The sequence below is a fragment of the Epinephelus moara genome, chromosome 20 (assembly GCF_006386435.1).
Source record: "Epinephelus moara isolate mb chromosome 20, YSFRI_EMoa_1.0, whole genome shotgun sequence".
NCBI classification, from domain to species: Eukaryota; Metazoa; Chordata; class Actinopteri; order Perciformes; family Serranidae; genus Epinephelus; species Epinephelus moara.
Genome location: NC_065525.1, coordinates 14128394 through 14147973, shown reverse-complemented (window position 1 = coordinate 14147973; position 19580 = coordinate 14128394). Strand labels below are relative to the sequence as shown.

The 19580-nt window shown below is 43.0% G+C and overlaps 1 protein-coding gene across 1 annotated transcript in view; it reads right to left on the bottom strand.

The window, feature by feature from the left end:
- Positions 1-19176, bottom strand: part of kcng4a (potassium voltage-gated channel, subfamily G, member 4a) — a 31246-nt gene extending 12070 nt beyond the window's left edge. The window contains exons 1-3 of the mRNA XM_050073303.1: positions 18928-19176; positions 15516-16289; positions 14745-15386 (exon numbers count right to left, since the gene is read on the bottom strand). Of these exons, the coding sequence (XP_049929260.1) occupies positions 14745-15386; positions 15516-15623 (750 nt within the window). The 5' untranslated portion in view covers positions 15624-16289; positions 18928-19176. The remainder of the gene's footprint in view (positions 1-14744; positions 15387-15515; positions 16290-18927) is intronic.
- Positions 19177-19580: the final 404 nt, after the last annotated feature.

The following is a 19580-nucleotide window of genomic DNA, read 5'->3' as shown; positions in this document are numbered from 1 at the left end:
CAAGATGGCGACCTCTCTAAAGCAAGGCCCTTGCTATATATATATATATATATATATATATAAAAGCATAATTATAAGGCTACGAAAACCAAACGAATTTTATTTTATAGCGATCATACACTTGTATAAACATATTAATGGGTAGAATATTCAGATTCAGATTCAGATTGACAATAAACCATGCCAAATATTACACACTGGCCCTTTAAAATTTGGTTATTATCCTCAGGAATGCTCCCTGGTGTTTTGTTCTAACTTTGAATTTCATTCTCTGCCTCGGTCACAGCATGTCTCTAATTCTGCAGCTGCCTCTTCATCTCTTTCCCAATCAGGTAAAAAATCCCCCCATGATGATCCTACTGAATCGACAGATTTGGGCAGAAAAGGAGACAAAAGAAAATATTCTGTCCATCAGCTATACCTTGCAGCAGACCTTGAACATACTTTGCACCACTGAATCCCTTTTCTCAATGCTGCTGTACTGACCTTGCGACCACTTTTAAAGAAGGGAGGAGGGAAGGCTTGGGCGGCCCCGACAGAGACAGAAAGACACGGGGGACACAATTAGGGGGTGTGGTTGAACACCACTCTGCTGGCCTTCACTGAAATACTGCACATCAAGCACTGTGCTCACCAGTCATGGGTTATTAAAGGGCTTGTATCATGTGACACCTCCATCTATCATGAGGCTCTTCTGCTGTAACCTGATCGCTGCATGTACGCACAAATGCACACGGGGTGCATGTTAGGAGTTGTGTTTGCACCCACTCATTTGCAAAGAATCCTTGATAGGTATTATGATAAAAGAGCCACCCAGTCTCCCAAGACACGCTGTCCACCGACTCCAATGACACTCTGAGCGGAATGTGAAACAGTTTCATCTCCATATGAGGCTGTGGTACGGGCTGCCGAGTGTCCTATCACTGACAAAGACCAACAGCTCCTTCACGCACAAACACCCTAATGGAGAAAAATGATAGAGGAGAGGGGACAACAGATGGGGGAAGAGTAGGTGGCTAAGCGGTGTAGAAGGATACAGGAGAAAGGGATTACAAGATCAGTTGATGAGGAAAAGATGAGGTGACATCTTAAGCATAGGGTTTCCTTCACACCCCATAAGTCTCTATTCTCTGTCTGTCAGGATGCTGCACGCACACACACTCACAAAGTGAAACACACACAAACAGCACAAGGTTTTCACTTTCCAGTTTGGTAGGGTCTCTTCTCCAGGATTGTTTGAAGGAGTACAGGATAAAGATGAAGGCTGTGCATTGTTGAAAACCCCAAATATTGGGTTGAAAAATAGATTGCAGAAAAGAATCTCCAACACAATCACACAAACTACATACACACACCCCACTTCTCAAATAAAGCCTCAAGTTTTCCCTACAAAATGCTGCAAAAGCAATTTTCTGTTGTGTTAGTTTTTCATGCAGTGTTCTAAAGTGTTTAGTGTCTCATCAAATTCAAGATGTTTTAGGTGCGTCAGCAATGTGCTCGCTCAAGACACTCCAGTACACACACACACAAACACACAAAGTGAAGGGGCCACGTATACTTTTATGGTCACAACCCTGTGCACACGATGAACTACTGTTTTTTTTTATCTATTAAAACACGTCGAAAGTGTCCCATCAATTTGTTGCATCAATAAGCACATCAGAAAATTAGATTAAAATGAAGCACACACACACACACACACACACACACACATGCACACATCTGCTCCTGGCTCTGCAGGATGCACGTAGGAATGCAGAGGCACAGTGCAAAGGGTGCGTTTGACTTCAGTTACAGCGGGGTGGAGCTGCAGTGTGAAGGGGTGTTTGATTTTTAGCTCCAGGCAGAGTCAGATTCTGGTGCGCTGCAGTGATCAGAGAGGGCAACTGTGCAGGGGAGGACACCTGCTGCTCGGTATATAACCTCGAGGGAATCGAGCTGCTGATGTGTTTGTCTCTTGTGTGTGTTTGCATGTTGTGTATCAGCCACAAGTGTTCTTCTTCTCCGTCCTCGTCTGCCCTCAGTTCTTCTCTTTCTATGATGTTTCTAGTTTCCCTGTCCATGTCATTCCTCACCTGTCCAATAGGTGCCCTCAGTGTGCTCTCCTGTCCTGCCTTTGGTTCATCGTTAATCAGCCCTGATCTGTTGATGCCTCCGCAGCTGCTCCTTATCACCAATTAGCGTCTTAGTTTATATCGAGAGAGGTCTTTGAGGTTGGTTGCCTTGTTGCAACATTTCGTTCTGCTATTCAAAAGGCCCAGCTGCATCAGCATTTATGCCAGCAAAGTTCTGTGATGAAATCAATTCATTTCAAAGGAAACACTGCGATTAGTGTATTTGCTCACAGGCATGAGTTACTTCCACATAAAATTTGGGCAATTTTGACACAAGAACCGGCGCCATGGACTAATAGTCTTGATTGAGGTGGACAGTCCAAAAACGGAGACTTACTAGCTATGGTGCACATTCCACTTTTGCTTTTAATTCTTCATGTGTCTCAATTCAGATCTGATCTTTTTTTATGTCTACATTTCAAAAGAAAACACACTGTAATGGGTCAACAAGCTTATCAAAACCCAAAGGCTCCTCCAAAGAGTTCAAAAACTCTGCAGCCTTCTTTTGAAGAAAATATGGAGGACATTGACTAAGTGTCCTTTCCAACAGTTCAGCTCTTTTATGGTGCTTTCAGGTGATTGTCATCATCTGGTAAATCATGAAACCAGGCTATATTTACAAGATATACAATGGTTATTAGGGCTGTACCTGACTCAGAATTATGTCAGTCAAATCAGGTTTGGCTGTTCAATGAAAATATTCGACTATTCGTTCCTTTTTTCCACATGGAGTTTGGGTGTTTGAACAGGGTTTGACGAGACATTCAGGGTGACAGTGACGTGTATATAATATAGTAAAGAAGCCAAGTTAGCCCTCCCAGCTAATGTGGGCTAACTATGCTAACGAGATTCTGCCTAGCAAAGTTTATCTTCTACTGGGCAGCTGCCTCTGTCTCACTCAGACTGACACTGGGTCTCAGGTTTGCAGCTGCTCATACCACAGAGCAGTGTGAAAGCAAGGAGTGCTCATCATATCTGGGGACCAAAATGTCCCCAGAAGTACACTGCATACAGACTAACAACAAACAAACAAAAAAAAAACAACTGCTCAACTTGAAGGAATCCTGGTTGACTCAAGGGTCTCTGACTGATGATTTGAATCTTCGACTTTCAGGGTGCAGTCCTAATAGTTATTGACTTTGTCATTTGTGTTATCAAAGTGTCCTAAGTTTCCCATAGGTATCAAAATTTCTGACTTGTTGATGAACACACCATTACTGTAGTCTTGGTCTGGTGAGGCACACATTCAGCCCGCTGGCCTTCAGTCCTTAGAAGGAAACACTTTATCGCCAGTGAACATCTTAATATTCTTTTGGCAGTATTGCACGGCTGTGAATGGTGCCTGACATTTGCAGCATTTTGTGTCCTTGATAAATATATTTCTGTCCTTCTTTTAAAGATTATTAAAAGGTTAAGATCATCAGAAAAAAGCACAAAGAAGCTTTAAAAAAGGACAAATCGTGTATATCTCCATGAGTCCATTCTGTTTAAAAAGTCTGAGCTTTAATTCATCAAGTGCAAAAAATAGCAAACTGTAAACTGTGAAATCACTTTTTTCGCCGTAACATTAACTGAATACGACGATCTCTCAACAATCTGCCACACAAAACATTCAGATCTAAGAGGCTCTACTCCATTGTGCTGTACTCCTCTATGCCGTGCTGTGCTGTTCAATCCCATCCTGGCACGGACAGGATAAACACCTCATACTTTGCTGTTCTATCCCATAATCCCACTTGGCAGCCGTGCAACACATCAGACAGAGGGAATACAGCTCATAACCAGATAGGCCGCAATAGGCATGGAATCTGCTCCGCACTGATACGGTCAAACAGCCTGCAGACATAAACATAGGAAATGCATGTGCGTGCTAATTAATAGTGCATGTACATTCACACATGTGCTAATGTGGTAATTAGCATATAGTTCAATCATATAAGATCCTCTTGGGGTTTGAGGATGTTTAGGATTAAGAGTTGAGGTATTTCTGCTATACAGTGGAAACCTAAGCAGAATTTAAAAGTTGTGGGACGCTGCTTTTTTTTATTGACTTTATCACCTTGAATCGTCTCTTTCACCATATCTCAGCTCTGATGATAAGGTCATCTGCAGCTACTGTATGTTCAACTCCATCTGTATGTGCGTGTGACATTAAGAACACCCCAGTGGCATCCAATGGGTTCATCACCCTTCTCTTCTTTTCTGCATCTGCTTCATTTTCTTCTCTTTCCTCTCCCTTTTACTCTCTCTCCAGCTACTGGCATGCCTACAGTCTTATTTACTCTCGTTGACTTACAGTCACTCTGACTGACTGCCAGCCACGGTCCTGCCCTGCTGCGCCAACAGAGTTTACAGACTCGGACACCTATTTATGCTCCCTTCATGTTCCTTTAATGGAGGTTGAAATTATGAAGAGGGGAAGATAAAAATTGTGGCACATGAAGAATACATTCTTAATTTCGTGCCGCTGTTGTTAAACATTCAAACGAGGCTCAAGATTGATGATGGTGCTTTGTCTTCTCAGCTCAGCAAGTGTAGCAAGCTGACTCTGTGTATAGAAAAGACAAAGAGAGTACACACACACACACACACACACACACATGGGCAGACTGAGTCATTTAAAGCCTTACTGTTAGTTCTTTGTATCTCCTGTTACAGTATGTGTTTCACATCTCAGGTGTGGAATTGAATTACCTTAAATAAAATTATATGCTGGGAAGACCTACAGTTGCATTGTTAGATTTTTTTGTTGGACTGTTGGCTGTGTTGCTCGGAGCTGCAGGGAAAATTCATTCATGCTTTCAAGTCCAGACAGTCAAAAATGCTGGATATCGAATCACAACTCCCCCTCAGAGACAATAAATTTGGAAACTGGCTTTGTTGATTCGCATAACGCAATTCTGCACAGTTGAGAAGCAGGAGGCGAACATGAATAAGCAGCAATTCTTCTGAGATTTTATCACAGCCAACACTTTGATCTTTTCAAAATGATTCTCAGTGGAGCCGGACAATGCAAAATGCAAAATGACAGATAAGAGAACAAACTCTGGCTGTTGAAGATATGACAAGCAGAGCTATCGTGGCAAAAGATAAAGTCCCTCCCGGTCATTCAATTTTCTTTCTTTTTCAATTGTGTTGTGCTCATGTTGTAGTTAAGATCACCTAAACTGAGACCAAGTCATGACCAAGACCAGAGGGTATCGAGACGAGACAAGACTTTGAGGGGTTGAAACCAAGACAAGACTAAACCAGTGTGAGACACGACCCACTTAGGATAAAATGTTGGACATGCAAACCACAGGCACTCCTTGGATTGATCTGAAAGATCCATATGCACACAAAAACACCCCCAGAAAACAAGTCTAAATTCCTCCTCATGTATCATTTTGCAGACATACTATTTGTGTATATAAAAGTGCACCATGAAAAATGTCTTTATAAAGTATTCAGAGGGCACTGCAGAATTCTTGTCAGAAGAAACTGAAATCAACTTAACCAACTTTATTCAGCACTCCTTTTTTGCAGGCAATTTCGTGACACACCCACAGTTGTGGTCTTCCTCTGAGACCGAGATACGACCCACTTAAAATGTGATCGAGTCAGAGAAGAGACTGAGACCTTCAAAAAGTGGTCTTGAGTCCGGTCTCAAGACCAAGACCAATCTTGAGTACTGCAACACTGCTGTATGCTGTACAAACCCTTTACCGCAAATTGGAAAACTCCATGGTAACCCAAGGCTACTCTCTTCATTAAAAGCCATTTCACCCCAAGCACTGATTTTGATCACTAACAATTTGCATGAAAATGTATAAATGATGATTTTCCGGGTTCTTATGAAGCTTGCAAATGCCTGCATAACATTTGTGCGGGTTAAAAAAAAACACACATAGGACCTTGACTTTAGTGGATTGTGGAAATATATGTTTCACCACTGAAATCCTTTGTTGCAACTGATGTCATACCTCCAGGTCACAGCTAGCTTTCTGCCAAAATAGGGAAACATCTAATAATTCTTCTCAGCACACAATATGATTTGAGATCGCTGAGCAGCTTGCTGATGTTATACATTGGTCTTGAAATGGGACTAGCCACAACAGCTAGTGTTAGCATAAAATTTGGAATCCAATTAGTCCTATTGTGTAGTTACGTTATCCCCTTACATTCTCTGTGTGGATAGGAACACGAAACAAAAAAATGGAAGATGACAACATGGATAATTTGCACTGGACCCTGTGTGCATAGTTGGCATGCAGAAAATTTGCATGTGGATTTTTCTTCACAATATCTTCACATCACACTGGTGAGAAATGGCTTTAAAGAGCCTTACAGCCTGTCTCAAAAAGGGATGAGTATGTACTCTAAGTACCCCTTATATGGGGCCTAACAAGGATAGATCTCCATGGCACTATGCTGCACGGGTGAAGTTCAGGCTATGAGATATTAATGATCCTCTTACCAGTCAAACCCCCGTTCTTAAAGGAAGCTCATGTGTATAAATTACGCTCGGGAAAGGATTCCCGACAGTGACTGGTTCCGGGTTATTATTTCCGGCTGTAACATTGATATTCTATCACCACAGCTCTGTTGGACATGACGAGAATGGAAGGTCGTTTAACAGACTCGGTGTGATAACACACTATTACACAAACTGACTTTATCTTAATGACATTAGCATTGTAATGTAAAATGGGGTGTATGCTATTTAATTGGTGATTTATCTCTGAAAATACGTCTCTGCAGCAGACAAACTGTCGCTGTCAATAATCACTTTTAACTTTACTGATGTTCATGCAGTACACACAGCCGCTTTGATTGATTCCAACATAACAAACCTTGTTTATCAGCGATTATAAAAAGCTCATTTTGTGACCACAACAGAGGTTGTTTTTGCGTTTTTTGCAGCTTGTCAGGATCAGAGAATTGAACTTTTGTCCTCGCGATGAAGAGAGAACCTTTGCTGAGCATGTATTCATTCCCTCACATCAGTAATCATCAACATCATACAACATCTTTACCTCTGATCTCTCTGGCCTTATGTAACCCAGCTTTATTTTCTGTGACAGCTCTTTTCTTCAGTTCTGTTCTTCACAACAGACCGCAAATGTTAATCTGTTTTTCATACGCCCAAACTTAAGAGTCTGTAAAATACTATGTGCTGAAATTACCATTTTAAATGCATATTAAGTCCACTATTATTATTCAGAAATTATTACACGTATTGATTGCACTCATAAAAGATAACAAATCGTACAATGTACAGAAAGCCATGGCCATATGTGCATGTCCTGGGAGAATGTGTGCTCAGCTTACGTGCGTCCTCTTTTCCTTTTGTGCCCAGGTGATACTGCCATGTCTCAGACAGTCTTTAAACTTAGGACAGCTCCTCTGGGAGGAAAGATGAGGGAGAGGAAGGAGAGAAAGGAGGCTTCACGGATGGTTTAGTGTTTACATCCTCCCCTCTTACTCTGTTCTCTTGTTATCTCCCATTCCCTCTCCCTGACCAAGGCTTCTGTTTCCTCCCTCCACTTTAATACATAAAGAATTACCTTATCTTCACTTCAGACGTCACCAGACACATTATCTCCGTCTCACTCTGTCTCTCTTTCTCTGTTGTTTCCCAATAGAATAAAAAAATCACACACCAGTCTGCCCTCTCTGCAATCACTTGCCCAGACAGGTTCGATGGTTCAATAAGATTATTGACAAGTCTCTGCTTGAGAACAAGGGAAAAAGTCAATCAGAAAACGTGTCAAAACCCACAGTCAGAAGCTTAAGTCATGCAGTCTGCTACTCAACTGTCTTTCTCTCTTCAGATACTTGTGATTGATGCCCTGGGAGGTAATTATTGAACAGCAAATCCCACTCCAATTTATGGCTTTAAGGACATAAAGCGGCCACTATAATTACTCCCCAGGCCAGCATATGACTGAATTAGGAAAAGGAGAGCAAATCTGATGAGGCTGTCTGAAAATACTCCATCATCCAGCGAGAATATTAGAGGCATAAATCGGAGTGACACTCACTGAGAGCAAAACACTTTGAAGTATGTGTGGTAAATGCGTAAAACTGAATGCAGAGAAAGTTGCTGCTTTCCTGAAAAGTTTTATTCAGAAATATGTGCAAAGGAAGTCAGTGTCTTTGGTGGATGTTTGACATTTAAACAGCAGCGAGATGTAAACTCGAGCAGGTTATCAATTCGTGCTGAGAGCTGCTGCTTTCTAGAGAGATTTAAAAACTGCATGCACCCTGGTCTTTCCAATATAAACACTGTTGCTATCCTGCCAGAGATTACAGGGGTCAGCGCTGGGTCAGGACGGCAGTCACAGTGCAAATGTATCTCAGGAACTACTCGATATGCTCACTGTAATGTGTGATGTTGATGGAAAAAGTCGAAAAAACATGCAGCGACTGCAGAAAGATTAAATCAAAGGGCCATGAATAGAAAGGGAATAGTTTAGTCTAAGCTGACACTGAAATAGTGAAATCAAGGTCGTATTTTGCACAACTTTATAGCCTGATAATCAGACTGAATTGCCATTTTATTTCAGTTAATAGATTAAGCCTCTCATTGTATTCATGTTATATGATTCCTTACTAGAACTGGGGGTCATTTTGTTTTGTCCTAACTAATAGCACTGAATGACCACACCATTTTGCAGACATTATTTTCTGTCAATATGGAGGTAGTGGTAGTGATTGCTGAGCAGTTACATTTTTTTTACCACACTAATCAAATATGTTGTTTTAAAAGTTGTTATGAAGCTCTACTAAAAGCTCAGTCAGAAATAGCATCTGTTATTCACTCCTCGCACGCAAGCTCATTCATAATTTCTTGCTGTCTGGGGCTGACCACACTTAGCCAATAGCAAAGCTACACACCTTCATTTTTAACCTATCATCTTGCTGCTGTATTTTTAAATAGGATTCTCTTTCTGCCTTGAGTACGTTCATGCTGCAGTTGTGGGCACCATCCACCTCCCTGTCACTGCCTAGTCTTCGCAGATTCGTCAGCTTCATCAACCTCATCAGACTCAGCAGAGTCACCAGCCACCAAAACCAATATTTCGACTCCATCTGGGGATTTTTCTTGCTGCTGCTCAGGGCAGACAGCCCTCATTTAATAATAATACACTGGATTTATGTAGCCCTTTTAGGGATACTCAAAGATGCTTTACAAAGAACAACAACAGCAATCAAAAACAAAAGAACAACAACACTGATTTAGAGGTTNGGGGGGGGGGGGGGGGGACAGAAGGTTTGCATCAGCAGACCTAAGGGTACGGAAGGGAGTGTGCTGGTGGAGGAGCTCAGACAGGTAGGGGGGAGCCAGGTTGTGGAGAGCTTTGTAAGTGATGATGAGGAGTTCAAAGTGGAAATGATGGGGGATGGGGAGCCAGTGGAGGTTATGAAGGACGGCGGTAATGTGGTCACGCTTGCAGGAGTGTGTGAGAAGACGAGCAGCTGAGTTCTGGATATACTGTCGTCTCTTGAGTGTTTTGGCTGACAAACCCTAGAGGAGACTGTTGCAGTAGTCCAGTCTGGAAGTCATGAATGCATGAATGAGAGTCTCTGCAGCTGAAAAGGAGAGTGATGGATGGAGGCGGGCGATGTTTCTGAGATGGAGGAAGGCTGTTTTGGTGATGTGTTTGATATGTTGGTCAAAGGAGAGAGTTTGATCAAAGGTTACAGACATGGGGGGAGGTGAGCACAGTGGAGCCATTGATGGAGAGGGAGAAGTTATGGATGGATTTGATAAGAGATTTGGGAACGATGATGATGACATCTGATTTGTCACAGTTAGGTTTGAGGAAGTTACAAAATCTCCCTGCAGAATCTAGGCGCCAAAGTCTTTCTGTGAAATCCTAATCCTCACCTATCATCTGTTAACTCCTGTAATCCGTGTTAAACTATTATCTTTACTTCGTTCACCTGTCTCTCCTGATTGAAATGTATGTATGCAGACTCACAACAACCTGCACTGCTGTGTTAATCTCACCTGTGCTTGTTGCTATTTTTCTGACGTAATTTTCACAAATATCACAAGATAGCTAACTAGCTGTGCAGGATGATGATGATGTCCCCATTCTCGTCATTGAGGAAAAACAGATATCAGTGACATCAGATCTGTTTGATTCAGTGAACAAAGTGAAAAAATCTTTTACTTATGTAAACTTAGCCAACATTTTACCTGACAAATAGTGAAAACAAAATGTCCAAATCATGTTGTTGGCACATTCCAACATCTATGATGGAAAAAATGTGATGCTCACTTAATGACCTTGGACATTTTAGTTTTGGTTACAACCATCCAGACATTCAAATGCTGCTACTCCTGGACTGCAGTCCTTAAAGCTCCTCAGGCAGGTTAACCTTTCTATCAACTAAGTCAACTTTTGACTCCCTACTTTTATATGAATATTTCATGCTCGATGCATGAAACATCTCAGGGGAGGTTGTGCTTCCCATCAAAATGTTTCAGCTGTACACAGCCGGATGGAATAATAGTGGCTCCGGAGTTATATGGAGAGTTTTTACATAAAGAGTAGAGCACTTATGCAGCAGAGAGATACACACCCACAGCAGGGGATGGAGAAATGACAGAGTGCTTATTATCAGGGGGCTTGAAACTGAGCTGTAAGATAAAGGCCTCTCCCAAAGCATTTAGTTCATAGTGATATACTGTTTGATAGAGGGGATCAACTGAGGACAGGCAGGAACACATTGCATAGGGGAGCAGGAGGAGAGGGGAAAATGAAGCCCTGTTTATCAGTTGTTTTTTATTCACTAGAATCCATTCTCCCTTTTGAATTTTCTCTTTAAAGTACATTCCTTCTTTCCCTCTCTCAGACATATCCTGTATTTGTTCTCTTCCTCCGTCATCCACTTATTCTATCTCTCCTTTCACACTCTTAACCCAAACCGAGGCAGGCAGAGGAGCAGAATGAATGATGAGTGGACGAGGGAATTTTGGCTCTCTGCAGCACAAAGCAGACCAGAGACAGAGACAAACAGCAGGGCCATGTGAATTAAAGATGACAGGAGTCCTGCTGCTCCTGCCAGGGCAGGCTAGCCGGATAGTGCGGATGGAGTTCAGTAGCCAAACACATGAAAATAGTTTGAATATCAGGAACATGCAGAGAGAAAAACATGAAAGCGGCAGATGGATTTGTGTACTTTTGGAGGGGGCTGCCATCCTTTTTCCAGATATTACCTAAAATGTCCTTACAACCCGCAATGTCCTCACAAAGCATGCCGGCATTTGACACAACAACACAAACACAGTGACACATACAAACACACACACACACACACACACACACATACACACACACACTCAGGGCTGTAGTACTTGGGTCTGGTCTCAAGACCACCTTTCTGGAGTCTTGCACTTGTCTTGGTCTTGTGCCCTGTTGAACTCGGAATTATCTTGGTCTCGGGGTCTGCTATTGAAAACTAGTCAAGTTGTTCCTGGCTACTGATTTAAGATCAGTTGTACTTGTGTTACGATGACACTGCAGCATTTTCTCTCTGTGTTGGGGGAGCAGAGAAGAGGAGTTCCTCTTACTTGTTGTTACTGTAACATGTAAACATGCATAAAAAGAGTTCAGTTGGCTCTGTCTGCAGTCTGTCATCAATCAACACTCTGTTTCACACAAGCACAGAACACTAGCTGGGCTAATAGCTAATTGTTACAGATGTGTTGCAGCAATGGGCCAAGCAGTGTCTGTTGTCTAGCTTTTAAGCTAGGTTAGCAACTTAAAATTTTTCTTGTAGATTTAGCTGCTGGCTGAGACAAACTAGCCCCTCCTCCCCTCTGCCAGCCGTACCTGCGGGCAGTGAATCAGCAGAGGGAGGAGGAGAGAGGACAGGATGAATGACTGATTCTGACTGATATCTCTGTAATCCCTGTCTCTGTCTGTCTGAACTTCACTCAGTATTGTGATGTCAGGAATATGATTTATTTTATTGACATTTTAGATTTATTTCCAGTGAGATATTATTGAGTTTATAGAGTGACTTTGCTGTTGTAAACATTTCTGCTGCTGCTCTGGAAACAACATTTAGTTTATTTTAAATATAAATGAATTCTAATCCTGTTCAGATTTTTTAAAATAATATATTTTTCAAAAAGCAAATGAAAACTGATAAGAGTATTGATGAAGAACTGAAGCGATAAGGAGTATCGATTAGATGTTGCCTATTATGGTCTTGTACAGGTCTTGATTTGCTCTTGACTCGGTCTTGACTTGGTCTTCACTGCCTTTGGAGTTGGTCATGACTCAGACTCAACTGGACCTGGTCTTGGAATTGACTTGGACTCAGTTAAGTTGGTCTTGACCACAGCCCTGCACACAACTAAGATATCCGTACAACCCACAGTGTCCTCACAAGGTATGCAGATGTCAGACACAACCATACAAACACACAAACCCAAGGTTGTTGTCCTTGGGTTTAGTCTCGAAATCACTTTTTGTAGTCTTGCACTTCTCTCAGTCTTGTGCCTTGTTGGACCCAGAATTGTCTTGGTCTTGGACTCAGCCCTTGAGAATTGGTCAAAATGTCCCTGGGTGCTGATTCAGGATAAGTTGTACACAACTAAGATGTCCTTATAACTCACAACGTCCTCACAAGGCAGAGGGATGTCAGACATACCCATGCAAACACACACACACACACACACACACACACACACACACACACACTAGCACACAACTGAGATGTCCTTACAACCCACAATGTCCTAACAAGGCATGGTAATGTCAGTCACAACCAACATGCATAAAGTTTTACAAAACTGCTTTTACTGAAATACTCATGTCAGGGAGAATCAATATAGTATGACAATGGCAAGTATCTGTGTGTATGTGTGTTAAGGCTGTGTGTGTGAGGAGTTTAGGGAAGTTAGCTGGCCCCTCGGGAGTGTACTGGCCCCTGAGGACAGCTCCGTCACTGCTACTGTGTTTACCTGAGAGATTTACTAGCAGGAAAGCCCAGTTTCCTGTCAACATCTCAGATGCGATTCTGATATCATACATCAGAAAATACAATCTCTTTGCATTCAGCAACGCTTGTATTGCATCTCTGCTTGAGCTGCCTGCATATCTCCTTGCTTTCCGCACCCTGCTGTATATCTGATTCTTTTGTTTTGAACCTTGTCACTGCTGTCAGTGTACAGAAAATAAATCTCCAGCACCTGACCCCACTGTGCTTTTTCCAGTATAGGCTAATTCTTACAGATTAGTCCTATCATATGCTGTAAAATGTCCATATCAAAGGCACCACCCAGTCATGCAGGTTTACAGCACTCAGTGAATCAGACCCAGGGACTCTGTCCAATCGTGTCCATCCGTGTTCCTATGACTGTCACTGACTATCGGGCTCCTCCTGGCAGGGAGCCTTCTCAACTCATCAAGCATTCTGCAACCGGCGCTCTCCTCCGCCTCCCTAAATTCTCCAGTATCACACCCTCCTGCACTTGATCTTTTGGCTGCCTTCGGCTGCTCATATCAAAATCAATACAGGGGCACTGCTGTTGATGACTTCTCAACAACTGTTGAACAACAAAGTCTCTGCACACACATAGGATGCCTATACATGTATTGCACTATTTCTTATTTATGGGCACCTTAGGAAAAGATGTGCAACCTTTTCCTGATGCAGAGATTAACGTAAAGAAAGGGAAAGGATGCTGAAAATAGGAAGAATGGTTAAATTTTTGCCTGCAGGTGAAAAGTGTACGTAACTGGAAACCCGAACATGAATGAACAGTAGATGTGCTGCAGCAACATTTTAATTGGAAGGAAACAGAACACTCGAGAGTAAATGTGTGCAAAATTCAGGGAGAGCCGTATCCGTTACAGTTCATTACTACTGTATGTGCATGTGACTGTGTGTATGCGTGTGTAGGCACGTGACTGCCAGAGCATGTATGTGTGTTTTTATGTGTGCAAATTTGTGCGACTGTGAAGTGTACTGATGCGCACGTTGTGTGCGTGCGAGTGTGATTTTTGTGTGAGATACAGTAAGCTCATTTGATTATTCCCCATTGTTTACTGACAGATACTGGACAGGCCTCGGTGAGCAGCTCTGGCTTCATTATATCACGCTGCTATGGGCAGACACAGGACATGCATCACAACACACACACACACAGCAGCGCCCCACAGAGATATTTAAGAGGGTGTGACGACAGGGATAATTTATATATGAAAATTTTGAAGCTTGACTTTTTGCAGCATCACAATGTCTGCCTGAATCTGAAGTGAATAAAACAAGACTCACACATTTGGTTTTTTCACTCATAAACACTGACATACTTTAGGTACACAAGGTTCTCACTCAATGCTAGTTTCCAGGAAACAAAGTTAGTGTTGGAGATAATGAGCATCCAGTTTGTCACGTTAAGTTATGAGCAGCTCTGTTACCTGAACAGGGACAACTGTGAGAAGAGACAGCTGTAATCACTTACACCACTCACGATAGATCTCACTGACAGTCTCTGTAGGCATCTTACGACAATATTTTAATTTATGGCCGCTTTTTTAAGACACTTTGTTAAAATTGATTAATTAATATCATTTAAATTTAGTTCAGGTACATTTACAACATTGCAAGCCCTGGTTCACTCACCCTGTCCTCTTCCTCTCTGAGGTCTGGCATGGTGCTGATACACAAGCTGATGACAGTCACTGCAACCATGATCACTGACAGGCAGGCAAAGATCTTCCCCGGTAAGCCAGACTGTGGATTCTCCACCATATCTCTCAGCCAGTTCATCACCTTCCGGTACCTTGTCTCCTCCACTGGCACACGCTGCATTGCATTTCTCTGCCTGCGCTCCTCCTCGCGCCGCTCCAGCTCGTGCACCTCCTCAACACGTGTGTACATCTTCCTCTTACAGCAGCGCTCCATGTACGCCATCTCCACACCCCAGTAGGTGAGCTCATCATGCAGGGAGAGGACGCACATCTCCCGCAGCAGGCGCAGCTTCCCCGCTGCCAGGAAGTTGAGAATGACCCTAAAGGCCGATGGCGAGCGGTCGAAGAAGAACTCCTTGCGGGCTTCATCATAGTCGTCGCAGACGCTGGCGATGTCCTCAAGTGATCGGCAGCCACAGAGGCGGCCAAGTCGTGTTAGAGGGAACTGCTCCAGGGTGCTCCAGGGGAAGGTGTAGCGGTTTCCCCCGACGTTGATCACCGCCAACATGGCATGGTCGACGGACACCAGGTCCTCTGGACGACGGATGAACTGAGCCCTCTTGTAGTACACACCCTGGAGAGTGAACAATAGAAAGCTTCAATGCATCAACAGCTGCATCTGAAATATGTGTGTGTACAATAACTTGTTTACAACTTGAGCACTTATTTGATGTAATTCTTTATCACTATCTTCTAATCATACCTTGATGGTCTCAGTCTCAGGGATCTCTGTGAAGATGCGGTCGAGACTGCTGTCATCGCTGACGGACAGATTGCTGAAGTCATGGTTCGCGTTGCTGATGATGGGCATGGCAGCATCTGGAAAGCACGCTGCTCCGGACTGGGCAGCTTAGACCAGGCAACGAAAATAGAAAAACTCTACAGATTGTGCCAAACTTTTCGGCCTCAGGACACAGCAGTCCTTCCTGTATCACAGCCTCTAAAACCTTACATTAAAACTCACACATGGGAAAATCTTTCCTGCCACAGCCCAGGTGTACAGCAGACAAACTGAGCATGAAAACAGCTGTAGCTTTCAGTCTTTTTGGCCTCAGAACCCCTCATAACAAGGAGTTATTTCCCAGCAACAGTCGTGCTATGGCTTTGGCTTCCAACCAACAAAGAAAATACCCATTAAGGAGAGGAATGAGGAGTGTCCGAAAAGCTCTTGTCACATTTGACTGTGGATGACTTTTGACATTTCCGTCACATACCCACAACAAACTCAGATGGCGTATCAGGATTCAGCATCAGATCCGTTGATAATCCTGGTCTGAAACAAGAGTCTGGAAAAGGAAATCCCCAATAGAGAGAGTGAGTTTGGACTGATCAGTGGCTGATAGCTGCAGAGGATGAGCCGGATGAGTCAAGGAGCCAAATGTGTAGCACTGAGGTGTCCTGGGACTGGAGGGGGATCATCTGTGTCGTCACAGCAGGATTAGGGAGGGCCTAGAGACGGGGTGGCATCATGCAGGCACTGAGAGAGAAAGAGAAATGTCAGAATGGAGCTAGGATGGACTGAGATTAGGGGGGTGTTACAATATAGAGAAAATATGGGCAAAGATTAGAAAAGATGGAAGAGACAGAGACAGCACTTCTCAATGGGACTGCAGTACTGTAGGCTCCACCCTCCTCTTTCACTTTCCCTCAGTGCGTGCTATAAATGGGCAGTCTGTGTGGTCGGAGCAGTACTTGACCAGATAGCAAAGGAATTTACACTCACATCAACATCCAATAAGGACAGCTTGGCTGTTTTACTTATTAAGGGTGTTAGAAAATTGAAGGAATAAGTAGAAAAGAACATTCAGGTCTGTGGTGTTATTCACACTCAGAGTGAATTATTGGCGGTTGTAGATGGGCAGCAATCCTAGCAGCAAACACTGAAACACAGGGTCCAAAATGTTTTTCTTGGCAATACAATCACCCTGAAACTTATTGGCACATCTAGGTGTTACAGTTGCCCAGAATGGTCCGCTGTGTATCACAGCATTAAATATTTGTACTTAAATTCAAACTGGGTCCTATTATCACGTTATTTGTCATTTTATTCGCCACGACTAACTCACAGTTCATCTATTTATTTGTCTTACTGTGGAGTTGCTTTATTAAATGCATGAAATAAAGCTGAAACCTTTGTCACAGGTGACATTTTGACTTTTTTGGTGGTCATAGCAGGCAAAGCACAGGCTGCACTCCAATCAGCAATCGTTAATACAATCAATTACACATGTGCATTTGCGCCTATGACAGGTGTTTACATGTATGTCTTAATAATAATTGCATTATTCTAAATTTTGAAGGTGTCTTTATTTATAGATTTTACACATTTTACGAGTGGCATATAGGAGTACATTCAACCAGCTCCGCAACCTTTCCAAATAAAAGCCACTCTGTAAAGGCAGTGGGTGATTTAAGTATTGAGTGCTATGGTGGCAAATGATGAAAGAATAGGGGCCAGGCTGAAACAGCTGGAGTTATCCTCATTGTTCCGTTGCTTCTTGTATCCAGCTACTAACAATAAAGCTGAATTGCATTGGGTGGCTGCCCTGCACTTTCCTCCTGCCGGCTGTTGTTGTCAATATAAAGCTATGATCGAGTTTCTGCACATGCTACTGAAATTTAGATAAGCCAGAATCTATAAGGGCAATTTCAGACTTTTGTACCCATTTCTAACCACACATATAGGCACAACATACACACATACAACACTCATCTGTCACTGTGACTAGTCCTGACTCTGATGGTGAGCACAGTGCGGTGTCCTGTAAGACAAATTCAGTCTCACAGGCTTGTGGGTTTGTCAGAAGTACAGTACCGCTTCATGTTATGTTCCCTACAGTCCATACAGAATAAGATTATTATCCGTGCTGAGACTATTCTGCCCAGTGTCTCTCTACAGTATCCACATGCTTATTGAAGTTGTGACTTGACAGCGCTGGACAGCTTGAAGCATTGGGCCACACCAACATGCGTCACTAATTCAGATCCAGGAGGATACGCTCCTGTATTGGAGGAACCAATAAATCACTTCTGTCACTACACTGCTGTTTAATTTTCACCTCACAGGGGGGAGGAGAGCATGATAAACTATTTATTAATCGATTTCTATTTCCCCATGGATGTGGCCAGTTTTTCTTGGTGGAAAGTTAATTGAAGGAGGTGTTTTTTTTTAGCAGCACACTGGTGTTATCAGCCTCGCCTCCTCTGGTTCTCAGCTGGAAACAAATAACGGACAGTAGAGGAGGGGCATCAGAGGAAGGGGAAAGTGAAGTGGTTTTCCTTTTTATTTGGAGTTTAATCACATGTGAGGGGTTGATTTTTTTTTTTACTGTAAATGTTTACAAGGTACTTTTACACTAAATCAAACTTTGAAAGTGCTATGAAAATTTAGACAATCAAATCAATTACTCAGTTTATTTTTGTTTGTACTGGCTGTTTTTTGTATGATGGTTGGTGATACTGTATTCAGCATTCTGTCAGAGAGCTTTTATCACATTCATGGGCAAATCAACAGTGACTGCATTTGCCAGGAGCTGGTGGAGGGACCAGCGTCTCATATGGATTGGGTTGCTTTAATTGGACATCTCTCTCTCTCGCTCTCTCGCACCAACTCGCAATTGCGCACAGGCACAGGCACACACACACACACACACACACACACACACACACACACACACACACACACTAGGTACTATAACTATTACGCGCCCTTATCAAGCTTAAACCTTTAATTAAGGTTGGTTTAACTGGACGATTAATTAGATTCTCATTACCAAATCATGTATGATGATTTCGTACAGAGAGATAAACAAATAATGTAACGGCCTAACGTCAAAGTCAAATGCTGTTTAAAGGGCAATGTTACTCCCCTTTTTTTATATTACAATAATTTTAAAATGGTAACAATTTTATGAAAGCATTTTGGTAAACAGTTAATACAATAAATACACTATGCGTGAGTATTTGTCTTACTGTATTTTGCAGTGTTGATGGGATGAAAAGACACCAGCATTCCTCATCTGAAGTATTGTGACAGCATTACAACTTCAGACAAATATCCAGCTGCAAACACAGCCCCTCGCAGGCATCAGTATAACTTATGAAGTGCAGCTTACCATCCTGAGCCCCGCACTCATCTCCAGACAGCCAAAATCAGCTCGGTGTGAAATCCCTTCGCCGCCTTGCAGTCCCTCCGATCATTCAACACCAAATCAGGGTGTCAACGATCATTCCCAACCGCCACATGTTGAAATGACAGGAGTAATTCTCCGGCGTCCGCTTCATCCTAGCCGGTGAAAGGCGCGCAGAGAGTCTGAACATATATACCAGAGAGGGAAGCGGGTAAAGGTTTGGTGCGCTGAAAGTGTCCCGTTACAGCTCGGTTAGCGGTGCTGCAGGAGGGGGAGGAGGAGGAGGTGGAGGAGGAGGAGGGGAGGAGGAGCCGTGGTGCGCAACAGAGGAGACTCCGGCTACCCAAGTTCAACTTTGCGTAAAGGTGACGACAGGCGCAATAATGACCACAGGCACGTGAGCTCCCAGTTAGACAAAGATAACATTTTAGTAGAGCTGTAGGGGGAGTGTGGCTCTAAGTGATTCACTCTTCCCTTTAAGATAAGATGAAATTCAAGGACATCGAGGAGATGCTCTCAACCGTGGTTTTAGCAGCCTCTGCTCCTTTGCGCGCAACAGGGGGCGCGGTTACCTTCATTAAAGGTTGAGTCTGACTCTGCTGGGAAGGACTAACTCAGAGTCAAAATGTTACAGTTTG